Source organism: Brienomyrus brachyistius, chromosome 13, assembly GCF_023856365.1.
Source record: "Brienomyrus brachyistius isolate T26 chromosome 13, BBRACH_0.4, whole genome shotgun sequence".
Taxonomy (NCBI): Eukaryota; Metazoa; Chordata; class Actinopteri; order Osteoglossiformes; family Mormyridae; genus Brienomyrus; species Brienomyrus brachyistius.
The window spans coordinates 21,048,968-21,075,228 of record NC_064545.1 but is presented as its reverse complement, the minus strand read 5'-3'; the positions used below and the strand labels follow the sequence as shown (position 1 = coordinate 21,075,228).

At 42.4% G+C, this 26,261-nt stretch overlaps 1 protein-coding gene across 22 annotated transcripts in view; it reads right to left on the bottom strand.

Annotated features, from left to right (window-relative positions):
• Positions 1-26,261, bottom strand: part of large2 (LARGE xylosyl- and glucuronyltransferase 2) — a 239,339-nt gene that overhangs the window by 154,916 nt on the left and 58,162 nt on the right. For 19 of the 22 annotated variants that reach the window (XM_048972602.1, XM_048972613.1, XM_048972605.1 and 16 more), the window contains 13 exons: positions 25,133-25,419; positions 21,054-21,136; positions 20,794-20,917; positions 19,982-20,153; positions 19,495-19,599; positions 19,245-19,357; positions 17,975-18,100; positions 16,825-16,980; positions 16,202-16,365; positions 14,056-14,334; positions 10,251-10,397; positions 9,951-10,146; positions 8,324-9,833 (listed from right to left, as the gene is read on the bottom strand). In XM_048972602.1, the coding sequence (XP_048828559.1) occupies positions 9,636-9,833; positions 9,951-10,146; positions 10,251-10,397; positions 14,056-14,334; positions 16,202-16,365; positions 16,825-16,980; positions 17,975-18,100; positions 19,245-19,357; positions 19,495-19,599; positions 19,982-20,153; positions 20,794-20,917; positions 21,054-21,136; positions 25,133-25,419 (2,150 nt within the window). In that variant the 3' untranslated portion in view covers positions 8,324-9,635. Of the gene's footprint in view, positions 1-8,323; positions 9,834-9,950; positions 10,147-10,250; positions 10,398-14,055; positions 14,335-16,201; positions 16,366-16,824; positions 16,981-17,974; positions 18,101-19,244; positions 19,358-19,494; positions 19,600-19,981; positions 20,154-20,793; positions 20,918-21,053; positions 21,137-25,132; positions 25,420-26,261 lie in introns of those variants that run through there. The other 3 variants (XM_048972636.1, XM_048972634.1, XM_048972635.1) reach the window with 3 other exon arrangements.

Genomic DNA, 26,261 nt, shown 5'->3' with positions numbered 1-26,261 from the left:
TACGTTTTCCATCATGAAGGCGTTCACTTGTTTTAGAATAGGACAGCGGTGGCGTTTACTACTTTTGGTACGTTCAAAAAGACCTGGCGGCCACCACCAGCTCATCAGGCTGAGACAAGCGCTCAAGCGATGCTTACAGTAGGCACAGGTCCCAAGAACCTGCAGCATCTCCTTACCAGCCAATGACAGGAGAAGGTAGAGACGTTGGGTGGCTGGTGACTGGACTGCATGCCCTGGCTAACTATGTATATCCCAACTACCTGCAGGAGGCCCAAAATGACCTGACACTGTTAGCCTTCCTAAGGGGATTTGCACCAGAGGAATTGCAGCAGCCGGGCTACAGCACCACACCTAGGATTCTACAGCCGGCAGACGCAGTATGGCTAGAGCTGGTGCTGTGCCACTGGGCACTGGCAGTGCCATGTAGCAGTCAGTGGGAGGGCAGGATGAAGCTAAAGAGCCAGGGCAACACGCCAGGACGTACCACGGCAACGGAGTCCACTGGTACACTTCCACTGCCAGAATAGGGACCTCCGCTCTACCCAGCACCTTATCTCCGGGAATACAGTGAGGTAACTGTCACTCAACACTGCCACAGCCGCCTCGCCTTCCTCCCATGCACAGTGATACTGGACCTGTACCCACAAGCACAACTGGTTTGAAGACACAGCTCGTGGGTACGAATTCTCATGGGTTACAAACAATTTTTCCCATAAGGAATAATGGGAAAGGGATTAATTGGTTTTCCGGCCCCAAAATACCCTCACGCAAAACATTTATAGGCACAATAATTGAGCCTTTAGTGACTTTTTTGTCACTATTGATGTATTGATGGAGAATATCATATTTTCTGTCATATTAGACACACTTTAAATGCATAAAAAACTGCGCTATGGCCGTACATGAAAGAGACCAAGTCCCATAGGCTAGTCTAGGTTAGGCTGGGCTGCTCGGTGTAGCCTAGAGCGAACATAAAAAAAATTGTTGCTAACAACAATGAAAATTGAAAAACAAGCCAGAATATTACAGTAAATTGTGTTATTAATAAAAATGTAGAAAAAAGGCAAATTATCATTGCTATCACAAATTTACAAAAAATTGCTTATGATACGGCAATCAGCCTGTGTGGGAAGGATATGTACCTCTTTCTCGTATTGTAAAGCACATCTGTACATACGTATCTTACATTAAGTAACTTTAGGAAGCATTTTATATATAAAAAAAACATCATACATTTACAAGAGTGGATGTAAACATACGTATCATAGCATGTCGCGGCAACACAAAACAGCTGTTAGAATGAGCCAGCTGAAGCAATCGAACTGTGTAACTGTGTGTTTCAGTTTAATAGATATTTTTTTTAACAAAAGTTACTGCTGACTGTTCATTTGTTCTTTTCATTAAGTTTTAAAACTGAAATTTGTAACACTGTTACATTAGCCTAAAAAAAAACAATGAGATAACGAGGCAGGCGGGCTCGCGGTACCGCTCGTGGCTCCAAACATCGCTCGTGGGTACAGCGAGATTTTATTAAATAAAAATGCTCGTGACTCAAGTTACTCGTGGCCTCAGACGCTCGTGAGTACAGGTACCACTGTACTGTCAAATGGTCCTGCTCTCAAGGGTGGGCTGTTGCTAGGTACAAAGTATGCCTGACCAAAAGGGCGGACAGTGACATTGGTAAAGCTGTGGTCTGTCACAGGGAGATGGTACACATCCTAAGTAGGTGGCTTCATCATCTACATAAGGACCATCCTTTTTGAACAGCAGTTCTGATTGATAGACGTCCATCCAGCCTTCTTTCTTCTTCCCTGCTTGTTGTCACTCGGTGAGGGAGGCAGTGAAGAGGAATGAGCAAGAGGCATCACTCAACTATCCTGCAGCCCATTGGTAGCACTAGCTGTTTTTCTGAAGAAGAACAATGACTACTGGGGCTTCTAGGTCAACTATAAAACCCAGAATACAATCACACGACCCAATTATCCAGTGCCATGTACTTTTGATGCCCTGGACTCCCTTGTGGGCTTTAGGTGTTTCAGCTCCTTGAACTAGTGCAGTGGTTACTGGCAGAATTCCCAGGGATATAGAGAAGACAGCTTTGTTCCTGGGGCAAGGACAGTGGCATTTCACAGTCATGCCTTTCGGGTTGTGCAATGCCCCGTCCACTTTTGAAAGAATGATGGAGCAACTATTCACTGTGGTACCACTTAGCTAGCGCATCCTATATTTGTATGACCTCCTGATACATATTTCTCCTGGAGGGTGCTAGCATTCTACAGCCAATAATTGAGCCAGGTGGAGCACAACTGCATGGTGGGGCGGTTGTGGCTAGCCTCCACTAATTGTGCCTTTGTTTTAAGATAATCAAGCTAATCACTGTGATAAATATTTTTTCTTGAGCTAAAAAATAGATAAATCCTTCAAGTTAGGTGTAGACATTTGTTATTTTAAAATGTGTGAATTAATAATGTATCTATTCGGTCTTCAATTTTTCCCCCCAAATATTTATATTATACAAAAAGGAAGCCAGTTTCTATGCAGACAAGAAGTGAGTTTCTTTTCCTTTCAGAAAGTCCATTGCATTTCTGTACTGCCCTCAGTGGATCAGTAAATAATTAACTTTCCATGTATGTGACACGCTGGTTCCAGGGCAAACCACAATTATACTTAGTGGTGGGTAAAACCCCAGAGATTTACCCCTTGGCCTCCCATAGCAGGACCTCCGGGCACATATCAATAATTAAGTTAGAGATTAGTATCCAACGTAGGCATCCAAATGGGAGTCGATGACGTGAGTTGTCATGCACTGCCTGTCGGACTTTTCTGAAGTCACCTTAAATCCCCTCTCATCTCCCACATAAATAGGACCTTCTGTGCTGGCTGCGCTTATGCCTGCATGTTCCAAACATTTTTCATTCATGTTTAACTAGCTGCGTTCCATGGCACTGATTCTCCAGGCAGTCGGGCAGCCTGATCTGCATTCACCCAGAGAGCTGCTCTGTTTGTTAGCTAAGGCTTCTGCCCCCCCCATCACCATGTGTAACTTTCATTACAGCCCCCCCCCCATCACCATGTGTAACTCTCATTACAGCCTAACCCAAAGGACCCATGAGATACAGGCAATATTAATGGAGACAATCTGGAAGATAATTCGCAGTTCATTACTGATCCCATACTTCCCTTTAATGAACTCCTAAATGTTGATGCATGGGTGCACCAACCAAGGGGAGTAAAAAGATGTCTTTATTGTGACATTTCTCATTGACGTTTTCCTATATCTTCTCCAGCTGAATGGATATTTGTGGATTATTATTTGTTGAACCGTTCTTTCGATTTAAAATGACATGCGACGTTTTTCATTTTGCGAGTGGCTTTGTCCACTCCGCCTGGAGTTCCAGTAATGTAGAGTGAAAGCACATTTAACAGTTTCCTGTTACTTCAGGTGCTCATTTTCAGTGCTCATCTTGAAGTACTGCATTTTAATTACACTCAATGTAATTATGCACAATAGAATCAGCATGATTACGTACATGTGCACTTATTTATGATCCAAACACCCACCACACCCCTGCAGGATCCTACCTCTTAAAAATGTCCTTAAAAGACTGAATATAAAAAAAAACAGCATTGAGAAAATAAAATTAGTTTTTCAATGCTGGTGAAAGAGATTCCTATCTATCTCTATGAGGAATGTGCTGGTATCAGAGAAAAAAACAGCTTGCTCAGACATCCTGTTTTAATCATTTTCTCTGTTTTCATGCTCCCACTGTTATTAATCTCCATTGTACTCCCAGGACAGAGGCAAAAGACAATGTTAATAACATAAATGTACAAGGGCACAAACATACGTAAAGTATCACACTGGCAACTCAGTTGAGATGTCTAAAACGGTCCAAGGTATTTCTCTTGGTTTTGACAGCTAAGACTGACAAAAAAAAAATAAATAAAATTTTAACACAAATTTTCACCTTTTCTCTGCCACCTGCAAGCAAACAAGTGTGTGGACATTTTTGTTTGACTGTCACAATTACAATAATCCTGATTATCTATCAGGTGTCCCTGGGAATCAAGATTGAATGGTTATGTGTCAACTGAGCTTCACCTCAAAGTAAAACTGAAGTGAACCTTTAAGTCAGCTGCTCTCGAGTTTGTTCCTATCAAATTGATTTATACATATTATCGTTTCTTCCCTTCATTGCTGTTAAATTGTCCCATGGTTTCACATCTACACATGCGGATGAGTACACAAGTCACTTCGAAATGGCTCACACTCATACTTAAATAAAATATCCTGCTAAATTAGCAGAGTAATGGCCACGGAGCAATGAATAATGAAACACTATCAAAGATTAACAAAATATTCAGCAATATCAAGCTTTTATTACTGCAGACTTACTATTATCCTTGATTGCAATCACAGTTCAAGTTCTCTTTTCTGAATCAGCAAAGTAATCAGTTCCCTGGAAAACATTTATAGCCGATTTAAAAAGTTTTGCAGAATGAGTCAATGTACATCAATGCCAAATAAACTTTTTTCCGGGAACTGAAAATGTTTTACGATAAATATTTTTAAAACAAATAAGTTGTTGGGTTAAAATTTGGCATTTCATATCATGTTTAAAATATATTTTATGTATTTATATAAATGTATTTATATAAATAGTTTCTTATTGCATAAGTAATATTTCACTGAAATCTGAAAGCATAGCCCTGACACTAAGCAACAAGTAAAGTGCATTTTGCCTATTTCAGCCAGCAGCACAAAATGCCATGAATTCAGGCAAACAGGGGGTTTATTAGGGGAAATCATCAAACACAGGACTAAACGCATACAAACGTCAATGACCGGACAGGGGTAAGTCAGACTTGGAAGCACTAAATACTAGAATCAATTAACAACAACTAGACACAGCTGAGAGCATGGGGATTCCACATGCGGTAAGAAGGGGGCGTGGCACACAGGAGGATCGCACGAGCAGGTCATGAAAGGTCAGCGAAAGGTCAAGTGCCTCTGGGTAAATCCAGAGCTGACTGGAAGCTCAGCAAATTCAGAAATGTGACGGAAAACATTACAGTGACCCGTATTTGTCAGCCACATTATAGGAACAATATACAGTCATATTAAATATGAGACATCTGATTGCATTCACTTGTTAAAAGACATTTGTGAATGGGATGGGGAGGGGGGGGGGCGAGAGTCATGAGGGCTGGCCCTGCTTGGTGCCCCCCAAGGACATGCTGCCCCTCAGCATGAACCCACACACCCCTACCTGTTTAATCCAGACCAGCTGCTTGGAAAATTGCCCAATTTAGATCGGCTGGCAATTTTCATGTTTGCTTGTTTTATTTGTGTTTTTAATTATTGTGTTTTTATTCTTATTTTTCTCAGTATTTAATTACTATTTAAAGAATATTTCTGGTAGCATTCCCAGCCACTTCCCAGGGAAGCCATGAAACAGGCCCCTGGATGGGGTTAATTGGTTTTTCACTTTAGGCTGAAATAAAATAATTACAACCATAATTGTCCTTGGATTGTGAGCAATAAGGCCAATGAATTTGACGAGTAAGATTATCTAAAAATACGTCCTGTGGTGTTAAAGTTTGTTATATATCACATTAGAGATAACCAGTAGATTTAATTTTAAGTAAAACATTAATGTCCAGTAGTAATAAATTGAAACCCCAGTTATAGTACTAAACTCTTAAGAGTTAATAAGTTGACAAGCAATCGAGTGCTTTTTAATTAGTAACACCTTTGCAATAACGTAAAACACCAGATGTATGTTTAGTATCTCTTTGGGAACCAATGCAATTAATATCAAAATGGCAAGAACAGAACTGAACTGAATGAGTCAGTCAAAAAAATACAAGAACATTTCTGTATGGAAAATATGTGCAGGAATGTTAAACATTGCTTGTCAACTGGCTTATTATGCAGCATTTAAGCAAGCTTCTCAAGACTTTGTGTGAGCATTATATACACACACACACACACACACACACACAGACACACACACACACATATACACACACACAGACACACACACACACACACATACACACACACAGTAAAGACGTTTGCCAGTATTAAGTGTAGGAAGAAAATTCACCATATTGTGCCGTTTAGATATGCAAGGCAGGAAGATTTTGTCACTCCTGTGAAGGAAATCAAAAATTTGTTTTTCTTTCTCCAGATGTCTGTGTGGAATCTCCGGGGGCGACAGTTGTTATAGGATTGTGGTGACCAATCAACAGGTTTATCTATCAGCTTTAAACTGGCCAATAATATGTCACAATTCAAAAGTCACAATAAAATCTCCTCCTTCTATTTATTGGCAATCAAAAATAAATACATCACAAAAATTGGATTTCTTTCTTTTTCAATTTTATGGCAGAACAAAAATAATGGGGAAAAAAAACAATTTTTCTAACCTTTAAAGCCAAAGTATCGTTTTTATTCAGTGAATAATCTAGTTTGCTGACAGATTGACATAAATATAGGAGAGAAAATGATTATTTCTGTCCAGTTTGATTGCTATAGAGTGACAGAGTGACCAGGTGAAAATCAGACGTCATCTTTATAGAAAAAGAAGAAAATGTCCTTGTGGTTTATACTTATTTGTTAATCAATAGACTTACAATGTAACTCACTCTGAATCATCACTGCACTTTTCCACCATCACTAAATTTTCTTTCTTTACCTTGGAGGGTAATTCTTAGATTTATTTTTATGTTTTTTATTCTTGTATTTTACAGTATATCTTTATTTTTCATACTGTTCACAACCACGTCTACGGGGAAGCGGGTAACACAGGCCCCTGGATGGGGCTAATTGCGGTCTCACTTCACGCTGAAACAAAATAATTAGAGCCATAATTGTCCTTGGATTCTGAGCAGTAAGGCCAATGGATCTGGTTAGTCATAATTAAGTTCTCTGCTGTGTTAGTGTTTTACTGACATTAATTTAACCGTCTTGAAATCTCTCCGCGTTTTATGTAACCCTCTCCGTAATACAATCGAAAACCAGTCAAATGTATCGACACGCGTTTTCAATTCAGTTTGACTTGAAGAGCCTTTCAGGATCTAAAACCCAAAAGTACAGAGAAGAGCAATGATTGAGCTTCAGATGCTCTGCTCAACTTTGCGTTGCTTTATAGTCAGAGGCAGATTAATGGGCTACAGCCTGTGTCTGTGTACTGATCACTCCCAAGTCAAACACACCCTGTTCCGCACCATCATTAAATGCTCTTGGTAACTGTATATTTGCAGAGACCTCTGAGGCTTCCCTAATGGTATAGCAGAGCAGCGCTGATAGGGATCACCAGCGCAGCTTTCCACAGTACTGAATGTTATGTAGCTATCATCTGATGCTTCTACCATATTGCTCTCACCGCACTCTCAATAACGTTGCCAAATGTGCATCCATAGCTGCTAATTCATTCAGTCATTTGACACCCCATTCAGTTTTAATGTGCATCTGTCGTAAGACTAAGTTTCTGTCCTGCAGTTCTTTAATTTCACTTGCATCCTGTGTTTTCTGGAATAGGAACCATTCTGGTCAAGCATTTACCAAATATATGGAAATCATAGAACTTTCTAGTTCTAGTCATGTCAGCCGTGATAAACACCTTTTGTGTCAAACATTATTACTGCTGCAGTTGTGTTTATGGATTAGAGACATATGCAATGGTTAATAAATCAGTGCACCAATCCAGCCTGCAAAGATAAATGATAGCAGTTACCAATACACCTGAAATTGGTGTTCGGTGGTACGTAAAAGACTTTAATGGCGCAAGGATTACCAGATGTTAGAGACAATCAGCAGCTTCATAGGGCGGAATGCACTTCGTTCTTTTAAAGACTTCCAGGCTTCCCCTTTTCCATCTGTCAGGTGTGTATTAGTTCTGGTTAATACCTCATAACCGCAGATTTAATGCATTTCCCAAAAGACGCCTCATCATTGGAGCAAGGCCAGCATGCTTAACTTTGACAGAACAACTAGTAAGTGCCTGGAAACACTTTCAGATCTGCAGTTACTTTATGCCACTTTGTTTGGGTTTGCATAAATCACTACATATTTTTTAAATAGCTACGTAAGTTCCCAAATGTGTTTTTTACATTCGAAGTAATGAATCATGTATGTGTGGCTGAGCGCGTGGGTTGGGATGCTGTGTCTGTGCGCAGAAGGTCGCCGGTTCAGAACAGAGCGATTTCACAGTCGGGCCCCTGAGCGAGGCCCCTAACGGGCCCCTTTAGCTAAATAAATATAATGTAATCCAACTTTTGACTTTATATTTTCCCGCAAAGACAGAAGTGAGACAAGTACAAAAAGAATAATTTTATTCAAAGCAGTTGTGTAATAGAAAAATAAGAATGATTTAAGTCAACAACGACAAATACACTGCCAGGTACACAGCTCCTCCTTTTACACAATCAGTACCATTTCTCTCTGAATACAGCAAAGGCACTGGCATTTACTGCAGTTTGTGGGTGTCTTCACAATGGCATGGCATGCGGTAATCTCCGAAGGCAGTCATTGTCGTCACTGCGCTCTTGCTAATGACACCCCACATACAGTGAGCTCACTGCAGAGTACCTTACAGATACTGTCTGTGGTAGCCCTCCTCCCAATGGAACTGTTCCACTTGGGCCTCATAATGATCAGATTGCTCCATCAAGGGATGGGGATGTGGAGGGGGGGGGGGGAAGGTGATAGCATTAATGCAAATCTTAAGTTGAACCAAAACAGATGGGCCAGAGCAACAGCGCAAGTCATCTCTAAGGTTAAATAGTCTTACAAAAGATTCCCCCAAAGCACAATAAAACATGAAATTAAATAATACCAAAAAATTTTACCAACTTCCTTTGACTCTCCCTTGACCTGAATAGTGCAATAATTTATGATTAATATGGTTGACAGGCAGTAAGAGACATAATAATAATTATACAAACGTAAGTATAACTGGCTGGAAACGGCAATAAATTATTTGGTAAAGCGACAGTAAATATCATTGAGCAAACTGACTTAAAAGCAGCCAGTTTCATTCGTAACACATCACTGGGTAAGTGAAAGAATGCAACACAAGCACTAAAATACCTTTCTGGAAACTTCCCAAGCTCGTACCATTTATACACAGAGAATAAGACATTTCTTTTACCTCTGAGGGGAAAAATACAGGAATAAACAATTCATATATAATTTATAATGTAAATATAAACATAACTGTTACTGTGTAAATCATTTACGTACATAAAAATATTGCAATTAATATAAATACGGTGTGCTAAGCGTTTCCTCACCTAATTAACACACATTACCATTTAATCCCCTTAAAAGATTCGTTCACATAATTTTTACACATTCGGAGGTCCGGACGCACTCATAGACATTTCAAAAAAGAATATCTGTTTTCATTACTTAGCAGATGCTCTTATTAAAAGCAACCTAGAGTATAACTTTTATTCCGTTTATGCTTTACCCATTTACACAGCTGTATATTTTATTATATATTTATGCTCACAGGTACAACAGCCGTGTCCACTTTGCGACCTTCTCCTGGCAAACATTTGGTTAAGAGACCACGGTCAGAAACATGACACTCGCCGTCGACCTGAACTCCTACAGCAACTGAGTTTCAGATATTCCTCTCAGCTGTGAGATACTTGAGAGCATTGGCGCCGTACTTTCGGGACAGATCCTGGTGGAACTCCTCCTTGAGCACGCTCAGACAGGACCTGTAGCTGGGGCTGGAGCGGAACTTGGAGATGTCAAAACTGGGAGCGTGAGGCATGTGGATCATGAAGGCATTAGGTAGGACCACCAAGTCATACTCCTGGAGATGGAAGGAGAGAGAAGTTTAATTTTCCAGACTTTACGCTCAGCATGGTGCCCCGAATGCCACTGTGCTCGGATCACTCAGCACTAAGTCCGTAAGCACCGTCCTACCTACCTGGGCGTCCAGCTCCATGACGTGGGAGACTTTGTTCCAGCCAAACCCTACAAACCTCTGGTCGTACTCGGGACAGTCCCGCCGCACCACTACGTAGGGCTCGAAATCGGGCTCCCACTCCACCTTGTAGGGGGTGGTGGCCGTCCGCCACTTGGCGTAGTTGGTCGGTGCGTGGCCCTTGGTCCATACGTGGTACCTGACATGTGCATAGACAAGCAAAGAAGCACAGATGGCTTATAAACTTAATATTTCTCTCGACCAATCAGCATTACGTAATGTGATCACATGATTAGGTTTTACCTGAACGTGTAGAGGGTCCCCATGTCCAGCATGGAGAGGAGCTCAGCTTTGGATTTGGGGAAGGAGAGACGGTACCTCAGGGTCTCAAAGGCTGGTACCACCAGCGCCTTCTTGGTGTGACCCATGTCCAGCTGCAGGACGGACTTCCTGCAGGAAAAAAATACCTCAACATTCTAATACATTGTGAAAACATTAGTAACAGGCATCATAAAATCATGACGCTTGCATTATTAACTGTGCTCACAAGGAATCGCGTATCAGTATATTATATGCAATGGAATGTATGTTACTGACTGACAGCTCTCTGCAAAGTGTGAAAGACTTAACGTTTGAAAAAGATGCCAGAAACAAACATGATATATACAGTTCAAGAGTGGAAATGAAAACATGACAGTAACAGAATGAATGTGAGCACTCAACAGACAACTGCTATTTGCACTTATTCACAATGCCAACGTGTGAACTAAGAGCACTGAGTCATGTTACTGGTTGCACAAACAGAAGTCCATGAAAATATGAGTCCAAACAAGTGCTTCTTGTGAAGGGATGCACCTTGTGACTTTATAGCGCCTCAAACATCCATCCATTTTACATACCCATGCACCTAGTACAAAGCCTTTGTGGGTATGGAGTCTCTCACAGGATTCCAGTATTACTATAACAAGTTTCCATAAAAATAAATTTCCTCTCAGGATGAATATCAGTGATTAATTTAATCCACAAATACCCTCCATGCATTTTGTTGCTCACTTAAATCTTTTTACATTCACCCACTTCCTATCAGCATTGTGAAATGAACCGTGATGTAAATGATTGCAGATCACATCCTGCTCTCCTTTTTTAATGACATGGATCCATAGAGAGGAGAGAGCAAAGCTTGGAGTCAAAGCGCAGGGTCAGCTGCCCATCCGGCGCCCCTAGAGCATTTGTCTAGCGGTTAAGGACCTTGCTCAAGGGTCCAACAGGGATGTGGATACTCTGACAAGCACGGGATTCATACTGGCAACCTTTTGATCACAGTCACAGAGGCTAGTGGTGATACAATGATAATACAAGTTATCAAAACAAAAGAACTATGTAGCATATTATTGATGGTTTAATCCTGGTTTAATCCTGGTTTAATCCTGGTTTAATCCTGGCCCTGATGGCAGAAGGCTACACTGAGCAGCAGGTTGCTTCCAGGTTCAAAATTTCTAAGACAGCAGGTCACAAGAACAAAGTGAAGCAGGAGACACTGGGAATGACCAAAAACCAGCCAGGAAGAGGGCAGAAGCAACTTTCTAATGCCTGAGATGACTGTTAACTTATCTGACAGTTCGTCATGAATTGGAGTTATTCACAGTGCCAAAGTGTGAAGTAAGAGCACTGAGGATGCCATCAAGTGACCTTCAGAAGGAATGGGAAATTAAGTGCAGATGTGAAGTGCACTGCTAGGACAGTATGTATCAGGCTCCTAGAGGCAGGACTGAAGTCCCATAAAGCAAGTTTGGCGTCACGAAGGTCAGACTTGAAATTTGTTGACTACGCCACCTAGGGGATAACTACTGTACCACCTAGGAATTAATTAAGTGCACTATCTACAGACCTCCTACAGATGCACAGAGAGGGCTCACAAGTTCGTTACCGCAACGAAGCAGAGACAGGATTCTATAAAACTAGTATTTATTTTGTTACACTGCACCAACAAGGATAACAAGGACAGGGCACTAAGAAGCTAACTGGATAGCCGCTTCCAGTTTCAAGGTCTACACAAACCCACCCTCCGTTCCCACTCTTAAGGGGGTGAAACACCTCCCTGAGACAATTAACCAGAGTGGCATATACCGTAACACAAGAGGGTCTCCTGTACCACCTACACCCCAACTGGATTACCTGGTAATTCAGAGCAGACAAATACAAGTAAAGTCACGCAGATACAGTAATACAGTAATCACAGCAATATCCCACTACACACACACACCATAAACACCACAAAGCACTCCAGTGATACCCAGTAGGTATTAAAGCCAAGTTACAGGCGTTCTGGCCTTGAAGATGTTGTGCTACAGTGGATGAAAAAACCACAATGTCATTAAGAAAGAGCAAAACAGAATGACACTGCTGATCCCCAAACATACGTTGCATCAGTCTCTGGAATGTACTAGGGGCATTGCACAGGCCAAAAGGTATTCTATTCCACTCAAATAAACCAAATGGTGTACAGAAAGCAGTTTGGCCCGGTCGGCCTCAGAGACAGGCATCTGATTGTATCCACTGGCTAAATCCATAGTGGAGAACCAGTGGGCAACCAACAACATGTCTAGAGATTCCTCAATACGTGGTAAAGGGAAGGCATCCTTTCGAGTCTTAGCATTCAACTGCCGATAATCCACACACATCCTCAAACTCCCATCTTTCTTCCTAACCAAAACGATGGGCGAGGCAAAAGGGCTGCTACTTTCCCTTATGAAATGCGTCTGAAGGAGCTGATTTGTGTGGGCCTTACCTTACCAGCCTCATAATCAGAAGGTGGAATACACCGAAAGCGCTGCTTCACTGGAACCGAGTCCAACAACGGAATGTCATGGGAAAGTAGTACAACCGAAGTCTCCCTCGTGTGCAGAAAATACAGATGAATATTTCAATAACAGAGCCCGAATCTGCTCCTGCTCCGAACTAGTCAGTGGGGAGAGATCCACCTCCATAATCTGCTCCTCTATAGCCAGCCGTGGGTCTATGGACTGGGCCATGATAGACTGAACCTCCACCACCCCTTTAGGCAGACTAACAATTGAAACAGCACTCACTCGACCCAATCTCGTGCAAGGATGAAGAACTCGTTCTATGGTACCTACATTCACCACTGGAATGTACACTGTGCCCCGTTGCACTTGTACAAGGTCTGGAGAAATCAACAACCCATCTGGCAACCCTGAATCTATTGGTTCAAACAGCACGCCTGAGCCGGAATACTGCTCTGAACAAGTCGCCGCTACCATCTTAGGAGAGCCCCCTGGAACTCGCCAAACGTTCACCCTAGTACCTCCTTCCAAAATGGGCCGAAGGACTGCCTGGTGGCAATGCTGCAGTGCCTGCTGAACCGAACTAGGGGCTGAAAAAACTGAAGGCAGGTCAAGCAATGTGGGGCCATATTGACCAAACAACTCCTGGTAGCACTTGCGTATCACATTCATACCAAGTAATTCCTCTGCGCATACGGGGAATGACCAAACTAGATCACCATATAACCTAATAAAACAGGCAACACTGACATCAACCAGGACCCAGTTAATGCAAACATCACATTGATTAAAGAGCTACATACCAGCAAATCACCATGAGGCCACACAGCCCTCACTGTTCACCACGAGAACGCTCCAGTTCGGGACAGTCTCGGGCTGCTCCCAACGCAACTTAAACAGCGGCGCCCTACAACAGAATGGCACTCTGTGCTCACCAGCTAAACCACGCCGCCAAAACGAAACCAGCAGGAACCCAATCCAGAGGGAGAAGGTGCGAACACTCGGCCCTTAATCTTGCCGCTCACCTCAACTTCCCAGCTGACTTCATAATATAGCCACCAGACTAGTCACCGAGTATCACGTGACTAAATTTGTCTCAGGTGCAGCGCAAATGCCGCGGCTCATCCTTAAAGGGACCTGCACCCCATTTCAACCTATGGACACCCATTAATTGAGAAGTGGGTGAAACTAAATATTGTGCTGTGGTCTCTTCATTTATTCCAGAGCTGAATACACGTTACATTTACTGGTGTCTTCCCCTTCCCATGGGTGCCATTACATGGTGCGCACCGAGTGTGGCTCACCTGAGGTAACTGTAGAGGCCGTACATGGGCAGGAAGTCGACGTCGGCCAGGAAGACGTACGCGGTGCTGGCGTGCCTCAGGGCGACGTTGCGCAGCAGGTTGACGGGGTAGAACTGGCCCTCCTTGTAGACCACGTGGTAACCCACGTTCCTGCGGTTCTTCAGCAGCTCCGAGGACTGGGCGTAGCGCAGGAACTGCTGGGCCTCGGCGTCAGACATGTAGAGGGCCAGGCTGATGGGGCCCTCCCAGTGCTTACAGATGGCCTCCAGCATCTGCAACCTGGGTAGCAAGATCATCGTGTGCATCATTTTTGTCCATATTGACCAGACCTGGGAGACTGCAGAAGAAATGGTTATTGCTGCCACCTGAGGTCATTCCATTTCCTTACGTTCCATCATCTCCTTCTCCTTGAGAACTCCCCTTTCTTGGAAACACTCATCTACCTGAGTAACTTGTAAAGCAGCACTGGCATGCAGCACCAGCACAGTGAATCAATACTTTATTCATAAATCTCTTCTATTATTAACAAAACAGAGCTAATGCATCTGAAAGCTAATGGCCTGTTCACTTTGACATGCTTCGGATTTAAATCAGCTGCAGTGGGTCATATTAAGATATCCATCTACACTTTGTTTTATATTTTTAATTTGGAATTTAGTATTCATAGGGCTCTCAAGTGTCACGCATTGACTGTGAGACACACGAATTTCAACCAGTTCTCACGCTCACATGCCACACCTTGTGTTTCTCACGCTGAGAATAAGGTATAACGCCCACCAAGGTGTCCCGTTATACAGAATTAATGGACGAGGCGCAGGCATACGGAGTGGAGTTTTCCACCGAGTTCATAATCGTCCCAATTGAGTTGGACATTCGTTGTTTCCAGGTAAATTTCTAAACAAGTTACGTGTTCCGCTGCAAGCACGTTATTATATGGATGCAGCCACAGATGGAGTACAGAAAAGGTGGGATTAAGTGTAACAGCAATATCCGATGAATGTGGTCGGCTCGGCCCTGAAGTGTCACACACTGACCATAAGACACGTTTAGCCCCTAACCGATGTAATCTCACTCCAAACATTTGGTGAAACGTGAGAGCCTTGTATTTAAAATACAGATACATTCTGTTTCAGGGCAAACTTGTATTTATTATACAGTATATAAGTCTGACATCTTTACATTTATCTGTATTTACCCACTGCTTTTGTCCACAGCAACACATAAGCAAGGAAAATAGCACTTTGCAAACACACATGCTGTCAAGGAGTCAATTACGCATAAGTGCATCTAGACTGAGCTTCCAATCAATGCCCAGTAACAAGTCTGAACATACTAAACAGATACACCAATGCAATGTCAAGGCAGCGGATAACACATTAGTCATCTACGTAAGCAGACACCCACACAAAAAATAAATATAAAGATGATGGACAAGACGAGATGATTTCCTGCCAAGTCTAACGCCTTAATGAACCACGCCCTTAGTGAAACTGCTTACTATCAGGCAATTAACCTTAATGCTGACAAAAGATAAGGTTATAAAAAGGATATTTCAGTCCATTCCCATATTTCAATAATTGTAGTTGATGAATGCGCTGATGTATTATTTAAAAATAATTACAAGCGCTAATCCCATTAGACAAGCGAAGTTCAACACAGCAATTAGAATGCAATTAACAGTAATATATTGCATAGAAAAGACAAATTTATATAAAACAGCGGGATACTTAAAAGCAAAGAATCTGGGACAATCTAATCATAGACTAGTTAAAAACAGTGATAATTATATGGCATTCAGTTTCATATAAATCTAAAGTAAAATCTAATCTAGAAAGAAGTAGATTATAGCATTTTCATATGATTAAATCCAATTTCTGATTAAATAACAATGTCATTTTTCATTTCTTTGAATATGATTCTAGCGTAATATTAATGCAACATCTCTAATGACCTTGAACTGACATTTAGTTTGAATACAGATTGACTGATAATTATCCAGTAATAATGCTAATTTAAAAGAAACCACAAGAAACAAAAACAATCCCTTGTGATTAAGTTAAAAATGAGCCCTTTTTTGCCATCCAGGCAATGAACTTCAGGCTTTTCTTTCTAGAATACAAAATGATTTTGACAAGAGGGGTCTGACCTGTCCATGGAGAGCTGAGCGACGAGGGTGACGTCAGAGCCGTCCTCGGTGGGGCTGTAGTCGTACTGCAGGAAGTACAGATGCATTCTGTGCACCGTGATCCGCTCCCGCCGGAAATCGTAGCACTGGTCGTCCTCGTCCAGCTCTTCCAGCGCGGCCTGTAACTGGGTTCACAAGTGGCCATCCATTTTCATTTCATATCTTAATCAGCTTTTTGAAATCCAATTCTGGTATAAGTCTGAACTGCTGTCATAGCTCCCCATCAATCAATTTAAATGACAATAAAAGATCCAAAATGTCTTATATGTCATATCAAGGTTCAAGTACAAGGAAGGCAACAGGAAATAGAGTTTTTCCTTCAAAATATCCAGCCGTATAAGCAGGTGAAATTTCATAACTGTAAGATATGCAAATCACTTTGCATACAGGACCCGCTACACAAATGTACAAAGTGATATAATATTTTCACTCAGCTGAAGAGCAAAAGGTGACAGGCATTTAGTCAGCTTCCCGGACTCTCAGGGAGCGCAGGTACCTAGTGTGGCGTCCCTGGGAGTCACACTCTGCAGGTCCATGCGGATGATTGACGAGTGAGGGGCGGCGTGGTGGCGGGGGTCACTCACCGGGACGCTCTCGGGGCTGGGCTGGCTGGGGCAGCCAAAGAGCTCCCTGCGCAGCAGGTTGCCGTCGTACTCCAGGAAGGTCAGGTACAGGTTCCGGAAGAACTCCACGTGCTTGTTCTTCACACGCAGCTTCTTGGGCGAGTTCCAGTGGATCACCTGACACCCAGAGGGGAGTCATATAAAGTTCTAGAACTAAACATTAATGGTCTTTTATCCATCTTCATGAAAAAACCCTTTATACTGGTTATGGAGGCTTGGAACCTTATCCCAGGCAGCACAGGGCACAAGGCAGGGGGGCACCCTGGATGGGACGCCAATACATTGCACATATATACTCTCACACACAAATGACCATGCACTATGTGCTTTTCCGAGACGCCAGTTAGCCTAACTGAATGTCTTTGGATTGCGTGTGGTTAACACATACAACAGGAGGATAGCATGTAAACTTCACACACGCGGAGGAAGACGGGATTCAAACCCATAAACATGAATGCGGGGGTAGGGTGGCCAACTTTGGTCAGCTGGATGAAGTGAGATTTTCAATTTGAGACAAGTCTGCGCACACATGCACGCGCATTTGTCAATAGTCTGTAGGGTTTGCAAACTACCCAAACGCTTCTCATATAGCTAATTTTAGGCTTATATTGCAATAATATAGATTTGCTGTAAGATTTCCCACGCAAGCGTGAGAGTCTGAAAGCGTGAGTATCACACCAGATATGTGAGAGTTGGCAATCCTGGTGAGGATGTGACAGTTTTACCCCTAGAGCCTATAATACAGTTCTTCAAAACTGGCCCTTAATTCCAAATCCAGGCCGTGTTTTCAGTCCTCCCAGGTAGCTAGTTTAATAATTACTCATTCTGATTGGCCAGAGGCTTCACACCTGGCTGACAGGTAAAGGAAGGCTGGGAAATCAGCAGGGCTCAGACCTCGAGGACCATAATTTGAACAGCCCTAGCCTATAGGATTGATTTATTTGCCTTCTGTAATAGCATACATTATTAACTTCCTAAAATGTGAAGTACGTCATTTAATTATGCGATATCAGTAAAACCCAGCACTTTTTGACTGTGTGCCCGGTATTTTAAATGCTCAGCTGAGACCTCTACATCACTACTAAATCTCTTTAAGTACACGTGCACCTACCTTGAGGTCGGACACCTCGGTGTAGCACTGTTCTGAGCGCGTGTGGTCGGACAGCTGAACGTTCCAGAAGCAGGGCAGCTGATGCACCAGGACGGGGTTTTGCTTGATGAACGCATTAAATATGTCCTGGACACAAATGCCACAAAATTCACATTAGCGTAAAAAATGTATTTACTGGTTTAATTACAGGTATAGGTGCTTCTCAACCACCCACATGTTTAATTTTTCAATTTCAATCATTCTTAACATTTTAAATAAATAATTTTTTAACATTGAAAATAATTATATAAAAAATGCAATACAAGCATCCAACATGATTTTCTATTATGTGCAGAAATATATAATATAATCCAATATAGGCTGTTCATTCAATGCACGACGGCACTGGTCCTCTTACGATATACTCCAGCTCTGGACTTTCAAATAGTTAATTGGATGGAAATTGACAGACCACAAACAGTTAGGATTTGAGCTGGATTCTTTTCGAATGTCTGGTTAAATATTTTTGAATTTGTCTTGTGGACATAATTTTTAACATTTTATCTTCCCGGTTGACCAAATGTATTTCGCATTTATAAAACAGGTTTTGCTTTATGCCATTAGCGTAGCTGGCTGCGTTATATTTCCAATTATGTGACAGCTAATCAAATGAAAGAGAAGCAAGCGAAGAGAAAAAAATAGGACTATTTTCCAAGGAGAGTCTTGAAAGCAACATTAGACATTACAGCACAAGAACGTTTCACAAATAATCATATATTTACGGTGCAGGTACCTTTGCTTCTTTCGTGTAGATGTACAGAAAAGCAGCTTGTCAGGGTTAAACAGAGCTGGGTTTTTTCCTAATCCTACGAGGAATTTAAAGCTGATTTGCTAAGGAGAATCGGAGGACGGTAACCTTATCATTGCAGGTTGGCCATTGCAGGATACTCTGACAGCTTACTTTCAGTGCTTGCAAAACTTTAACAAACTTTGACTTGATTTGTTTGGAAAACTGCATCTGATAAAATATTTAATTTCAGTCTACTTCAGATTTACATTTGGCTGTCCCCACAATCCCTGACTCATATTTTCAGTCCTTCAAAACTGTGATCATATATGGCATCAGTGTAAAAGGAACTTAGGTCTTAACCTTAACCAATGATTAGTCTTTTTTCATTTGTACGCATCACATGAACAGATGGGCGAACCAGCGTTGTTAGCTAAATAGCTCATTATCAGAACAATTTGATGTGCTGAACATTGACCCATGAGGAGTAACGCTGTGACTGACCTGGTCGGCCAGCGACGTTGACAGCATGCTCATGAGCTCCCTCTCCGCGGTCAGCCGCCACATCTGCTCCCAGCCAATCCCGCGCAGCCTCTCCAGCAGCAACAAAATGACCCCTGCGATGACCCCATAGACCACACTGGGACCCACATCACACTCTTTCCTTAGATGACTGTCTGCCTGTTTTGTACACTGAGCACAACCACAATAGCTGGCCCTCGTGGGAGGAGATTTCGCAGGATTTAATACCGACCCGTGTTGAATCCGCGTCCAAGGGCAGGCCAAGGCTTATGGTTCTTCCAAAGGTTTCCCAGATACCAGTCACTCTGATTCTCCACCAGTCCAATTACCTGCTTGTCTGCAAGCAGAATATTTTCAGAGTGACCAGCTCAGTCTATACACAGACCCCAGTCTAAGATGTTTTGTAACAAGCAGTAGGTACAGTGGCAATGCCATGAAATTACAGAAAATATGAGTATTATTTTAGGCTTATTATGATGGTGAAGGAAACTCTCAGACCCAAACAGAATACAAAGGTGATGCCAAAAGAAAATGCTATAGTTTTTAAGGGCGGCTTGTTTCATTTAATTTTGTTTGTACTCAGAAAGCTCACAGTCAAAGTGAAGCCTGGATTCTGAAGCACTATGGAATGAATTATCTGTTGTTCACTTGATAGCCCGGTATAGTGCAGACGACTGATTTCATGCTCTCCGCTTGCGTACGCGGCGCTCATACTGAACCTGTAAACTTCCTGAAGACGGCCCAAAGCTCGGCAATATCAGTGGCGAAGGTGATGTCCGTGTCCAGGACGATGACTTTGGTGAGGTCGGTAGGAAGTGCTTTGGTCAGGGTGAGCTTCATCAGACCGTATATCCCTGAGTAGTGCTTGTTGGGGATCCAGGACACCTCTGACTGCACAGAAAGAAAGTTAATGGCATCAGAAGCCATTAAGGACTTCTTAACAGCGGCTGGTATAAAAAGAAAACAGTAACACTTTTTTAAAGCAGTCATTATACTGCATAACACATACCTTCATAATGCATTATAATACATTCACAAAGTATTAAAAACCCAGCTATAACTATTTATAAAAATGCATAACACATTATAGTCATGTTTATTATGCATTATGAATGCTCTATGAAGCTCATCTATAATGCACTATAAATACCTGCATAATGCATTATAATGGATTATACTGATCATTATAATGCATTATGAAGATAAGTGCACTATAGATGAGACCTTCATAGAGCTTTTGTAATGCATGAGAAACATGACTATAAGGTGTTATGTCTTTTTATAAATATTTTTAGCCATGTTTATAATATTTTATGTATGTGTTACAATGAATTATAAGAACAGTTATTAAACTTTATGAATATGAAATCATAGAAATAGAACACTTTCATAGAAAGTGTTACCAGAAAACATTCTAGAAAGCAAAAAATGTACTCCCGTAAAGCTGTGTTGAGACTGATTTAATCAAGCGTGTCTTGACGGTTCCAAAGTGTTTTAAAATAGACTGATAATTGGGAAAAGTCTTTATTACCTTCAGATCATCTGCGTCATAGAAGCTGACCAGCACGGACGGCACCATCCAGGACGCAAAGAGGGAGCTGAGGATCTGGTGGGCGACCGCGTCCGTGATGAAGTGAAAGTGGAGGGGATTCCTCCTGAGAAAAGCAATAGAAATGCAAAGACTCAGCGCTTGTCTTTGTTCTGTCTCACACGCCACAGTTCGAAAGGATCGCGGAACTTAAACTGCACTGAAGTCAATTACTGACTCACAACGAGGTCTTGACCCCTCACCTGTGGAACAGTATGGATTTGACCAGGGTGACGACGTCTCGACTGGCATTGTGACCGGCGCACACGCACGCGACGTGGATTACCTGAGAAGGGAGAGAGAACAGTGAAAATTCTGCCTCCCAGCTCATTAAAAGGAGCACCTTTAAAGAGGCTCTATGCATGAGCTCTAGTGCCATTTTAGCATGATAGTCTGCAAACATCCTTCTTAAGAGGCGCAGTTTTCTTTATACTCTACAGATAATAGGATCCATAGATCTGAACAATGGAGCTCATAATGAAAGAAATGGCTCAAAGGTAGGGATTAGTAATCTATCATTGTGATATTACAAGACAAGATAATAATGAGACACGTTATTTTACATACGTTTAATTACAAATAGCGTAGACCGACTTTCAAGTAAACCAAAGAATTCTGCAGATATTATCATAAAGGCAGGGGCAGCATATACACCACAGAGATGAAAAAAACATGTCCGGGTAACAGGTAACTTGCAGTAAGAACCAACAAATGAGATTATTGTGGAGAATATTCTAAATAACTCTTAAAAATTTTACTCCTATGGGAAAGGAAGGAGATTAAATCTCTTCACGAACAAGAACAGAAGTAGCTGCAACCATCTTTGTTTCACTGGAGTCCCAGAGGGCACTGGGGCAGGGAATGTCAATACTTTTCTGGACAAAATAAACTTAAAGGGATACAAAAAGATGTCAGCTGTTCTTTTGTTTGTACACTCCTTAAACTTAGCTATCATTAAAGCCAGACTCTTCCAGTACATAGAACCTACACTGATCACATGATCACAGAGCAGGCAGGACTCAAATAGTGGACAGTAATCAGCTATTGATTTTTCCCCCGGACCTTTTGAGTGCTATTAAGATGCCCTATCATTGGCCATTAACACTCTCAGGACGAAAAGCAGGCACTGCACTTTAAATATATTTATGCACTGCTAAATATCTCACTGTTCTTCCTACACAGCACTGCAACAGAGTATCGGTAAAGTCAGAAAAGAGGTGGATTTCATTCTTTGATTCTTTCTTTCATTCTTTTCCCTGTTTTTGCATTATTCTTTATAAATGATGTAATACCGCATTACAGCACACGCATGTAAAGCACCTTAGGGCATATCTACTGTGAAAGGTACCATCCATCCATCCATCCATCCATTTTCTGTAACCGCTTATCTTATTCAGGGTCATGGGGGCTCGGCACCTACCCCAGAGACTATGGACGCAATGCAAGGAACAACCCAGGATGGGGCGCAAACCCATCACAGGGCACACTCACACACAAGGTGCTATATAGAAACAAATTGAATAAAACTTAATTAATAAATGAGTTGGTGCCCCATCCTGGGTTGTTATGTCCGTAGCTCCCAGGATAGGCTCTAGATGAATGGGAAAATGGATGGATGGATGGATGGACGGATTATAGAAATTAGATTATATATCATACTGATCAAGTATGACCTAATGGCTATTGTAAAATAATAGTGTTATTTATATATTTTACATTTTCTTGTCGTCTATTCTTGTGCACTTTGAAGTGAATCTCTGTACTAATGGTGATGATAGTTTCACACAAACTATCTGAAAGACGTCGCAAATATACAGGTAAGATATTGACAGTACAGCACCCTCATTAACTTGGAGCATTTTCCCTCTTTTTACATTGTTCCCCTGAAAGTGTTCAGCCGCTCGTCAATAAAATGTGGTCACGTCCAACCCAGAAACAGAAACGGTGTCCAGTCAAGGTACATATTGCTTATGTCAAAACATTTAGCTGTTTGACAGATTTTCAATAATCCCTCATTGTTACATACACAACTGGAAGCAGCAACTCGGCCAATAGCTGCCGCTTCCCCACTTGTGCTCTTTCATGAGGTAGGATGTAGATTCTTCCTTCACACCCCATGAATCTGCTAGTATAGATCACAAACCGAATGATGTCTCAGATCTTTGACACGAGTTGGGACAACGAGCAGATCCACCTGACAAGGGAACAAGAGAACAGAAGAGGGGCTTAATTTAAGTTTGGGATTTAAGAAACCGGCAGAAAAAGACATACTTGAAGGGCAGCTACTTACGGCTGAGCACAAGGGAAAAGGACAAGGCGTCTGGTCTGCAAATTGAGCACCGACGTCTGCGAGTGTGTGGTCTCTCCAGAGGCTAAAATGAAGTGTGTTTCACACATCACCTGATTTTTTTTTCCCTCTCATCCTGGGATCACCAGCCCCCTCCTCCCTACACTCCCACACACACAAACACACAGGTTTGTAATTATATTGTTCATTTCTATGGGAAAAAATGCTAACGCTAACTATGAGAACCGTAAGCCCCACACAGCCCCAATCGTAACCACAAGCGCCTTCTGACAGCTTTCTATCATCATTAACTTTTTCGTAAACTTGTGCTAGTTTTCCTGTGGGATCGGACCAGACGGGCTGGCCTTCACTCCCCATGGGCCTCAGTGAGCCTTGGGCGCCCATGACCCCGTCACCGGGTCCCCGGTTGGTCTTCCTTGGACCACTTCTGGTAGGTACTCACCACTGCATACCAACACCCGAAAGGACCTGCTGTTTTTTAGATGCTCTGACCCAGTCATCTAACCATCACGATCTGGCCCTTGTCAAAGGCACTCAGCTCCTTACCTCCCATTCTTCCTGCTCCAAATGCGTCACTTTTCACTTTCCTACTATATAGTAGCACCCTCGACAGGTGCCATTGTAATGGGATAATCAATGTCATTCACCACACACTAATGTTATGGCTGATCAGTGTATATATCAAATCATAGAATGCAAGACCATGGTATAAATTACTTAGTGACAGCGACGGAAACCCAGCATTACTGTAAAAACCAGGGGAAAATGCGAGGCAAAATTCATACAATAAATATACAGTTAAAAATCTTGAATTATTTATATACTTGACTCTTATCAAGGCTGTACAGCTCGGGTGTAAAGTACAAGCCAGATTGCTGAAGGCGTTGGATAATCTCATCCATGTACTCTGGTCGCACCCCAGAGGATTCTGGGTCGAGGTCCATGAATGCATTTAGGTGATTGCGAGAGTTAAAATTTCTTTTAGCCAAGACTCTGCATGCTTGGAGATCGTTATCCAGTGGCTTATTTCAATAGGTCTGACAAGCTGCATTCCTGGCTGTGTTTAACCCCAAGTGCTTTCACAGCCTTGAGGAGACTCGTCATACTAGAATGGCTTATCGATCAAACATCTGCTTCTGAGAAACTCACTTTGGGGATTCTGCCTGTACCAGGAAGCATTTCAGGGGGGAACTGCCTTTCATTTATTAATGGGCCAGTTTACCAACTTGTTGACAATGAATTGCAGCGGTGAACTTCTTAAAAGTATACCAACTTTTTTTTTTCCCCCCACAATATACGCTCAGGGGCCAGTTTATTGTACACACATGCTTGTTAATGCGAATCAGTGAATCAAGTGAGTGCAATTATGCAACAGGCAGACAGGGTCAAGATTTAGCTACTTTGCAGCTAAGCGTTAGAACAGCTAATGCATATGATCGACGTGACTTTAGACGCGACGTAATCGTGGCAGTGCCAGAATCTCAAGAACAGCCACCCTCCAGGGATTTTCACAAACAACGGTGTCTACAGTTTATAATGAACGGCGTGATGAACAAAAACCATCCAGCCAGTGGTAGGTCTGTGCCCGAAAGATATTATTAACGAGCGAGGTCAGAGGAGAACGGCCAGACTCGTTAAAGCTAACAGAAAGGCCTTAGTACAACAGTCGTGTGCAGAAAGGCTTCTCCGTGCAAAACATGTCGGTCCCGAGTGATGTACACAACAATATAGTTTAATTTTCCTATTTGTTATTTTATTTTATTAGGCTTCCGTTTTTTCCGAGATAATTTCCTGTATCTCGGGTTTTTGTATTATTTTAATTCACTGTAATGCATCATTCACCAGTTCACTTGAATATATTTACAGAGATAACCCTATATTATATACTAAACTTACTGTAAGATTTAGTCATCCTCTTATAACGTGGCCAACACCCACTTCCCAGTCTTCGGCCAATAGCCATGTGGTCCTCACCTCACATTTCTCAACCATTGGCCGGCGCTCACAGTCAGTCCCGTTGACCCGCTCTTCTGCCGTATTCTCGCCGTCTTCAGTCCCCGTGTCTGCAGACACCACCCACTGCTGGTTCCCATAGTTCCCCTCCTGCACGTGTGCCATACCCTGGGACTGGCGGAGCTGTGCCCGTAGCTGCTGGTTCTCCTCCTCCACCTTCCGCATCCGTGACATGAGCACATCACGCTCCAAGTACCCGAGCTCTGATTGGTCAACAAGACAGGGGGATAGCAGTAAGGACCGCCCACCTGTAAACGGATAAAAGGTGTCATGTACTTTTTCCTCGCATCTGGCTATATTTGTCTTTTCTTTTTTTTAATAGTCAGCGCAAACTTTCCCAGCATTTTTAGCAGGTTTATCTGTTCTGGATATTTGGCATTTTTGTAATTAATTTCAGGTCACTGTGGACTTTCCTAATACATGTTTTATGCCTCCAAAGCAAATAAAATGTGTATAAGAAATGTAGAAGGTATCACATAATATGCAGTTCAGCTGCTGGTCAGAAAAGCATTCAAATGCAGGGAAAAGAAACGATTTATGTAATTGGATCAGACTGGCACTTGTTCAGGTTTAGTATCATATTGTTTGCAAAAGCTGAGGCAGCATTAATAAAAAATGCATTTTCCCCCTTTCCTGTTCTTCCCAATCGGCACGTAAAATCAGTGACACCAGTACGCATTACAGGATCCACCTTGACAGCGGTTCTTCCACTCGGCCCTGGCATAGCGCTAAAGGAGAGGCTGAAGACCATTGCAGTTCAGCCGCGGCTCCGGTCGAATTCAACCAGCAGCCCCCTCCTCGCAGGACATGCGACGGCCGCAGCTGGCGATACGTTTCCGCGCCATTACCCCCTTTACAGCAGAGCATCTGTTGAGCACTTCCTGACAGCGTGATGCTTCCACAAGGGTAAGTGGAACATGTGTCCACCAGTGACCACGAACCCTCATCACCGTAACCTCCCACTGTGGCTCATTTCACATGCTAAAGCACGGCAAACACTAACAGCAGCCATATAAACTTCTCACACTTGGGTGGGGGGGGGGGAGCTCTGTGTTCCAGTGGCTAATTCCTGAAGTTGGCACCGGTCCGC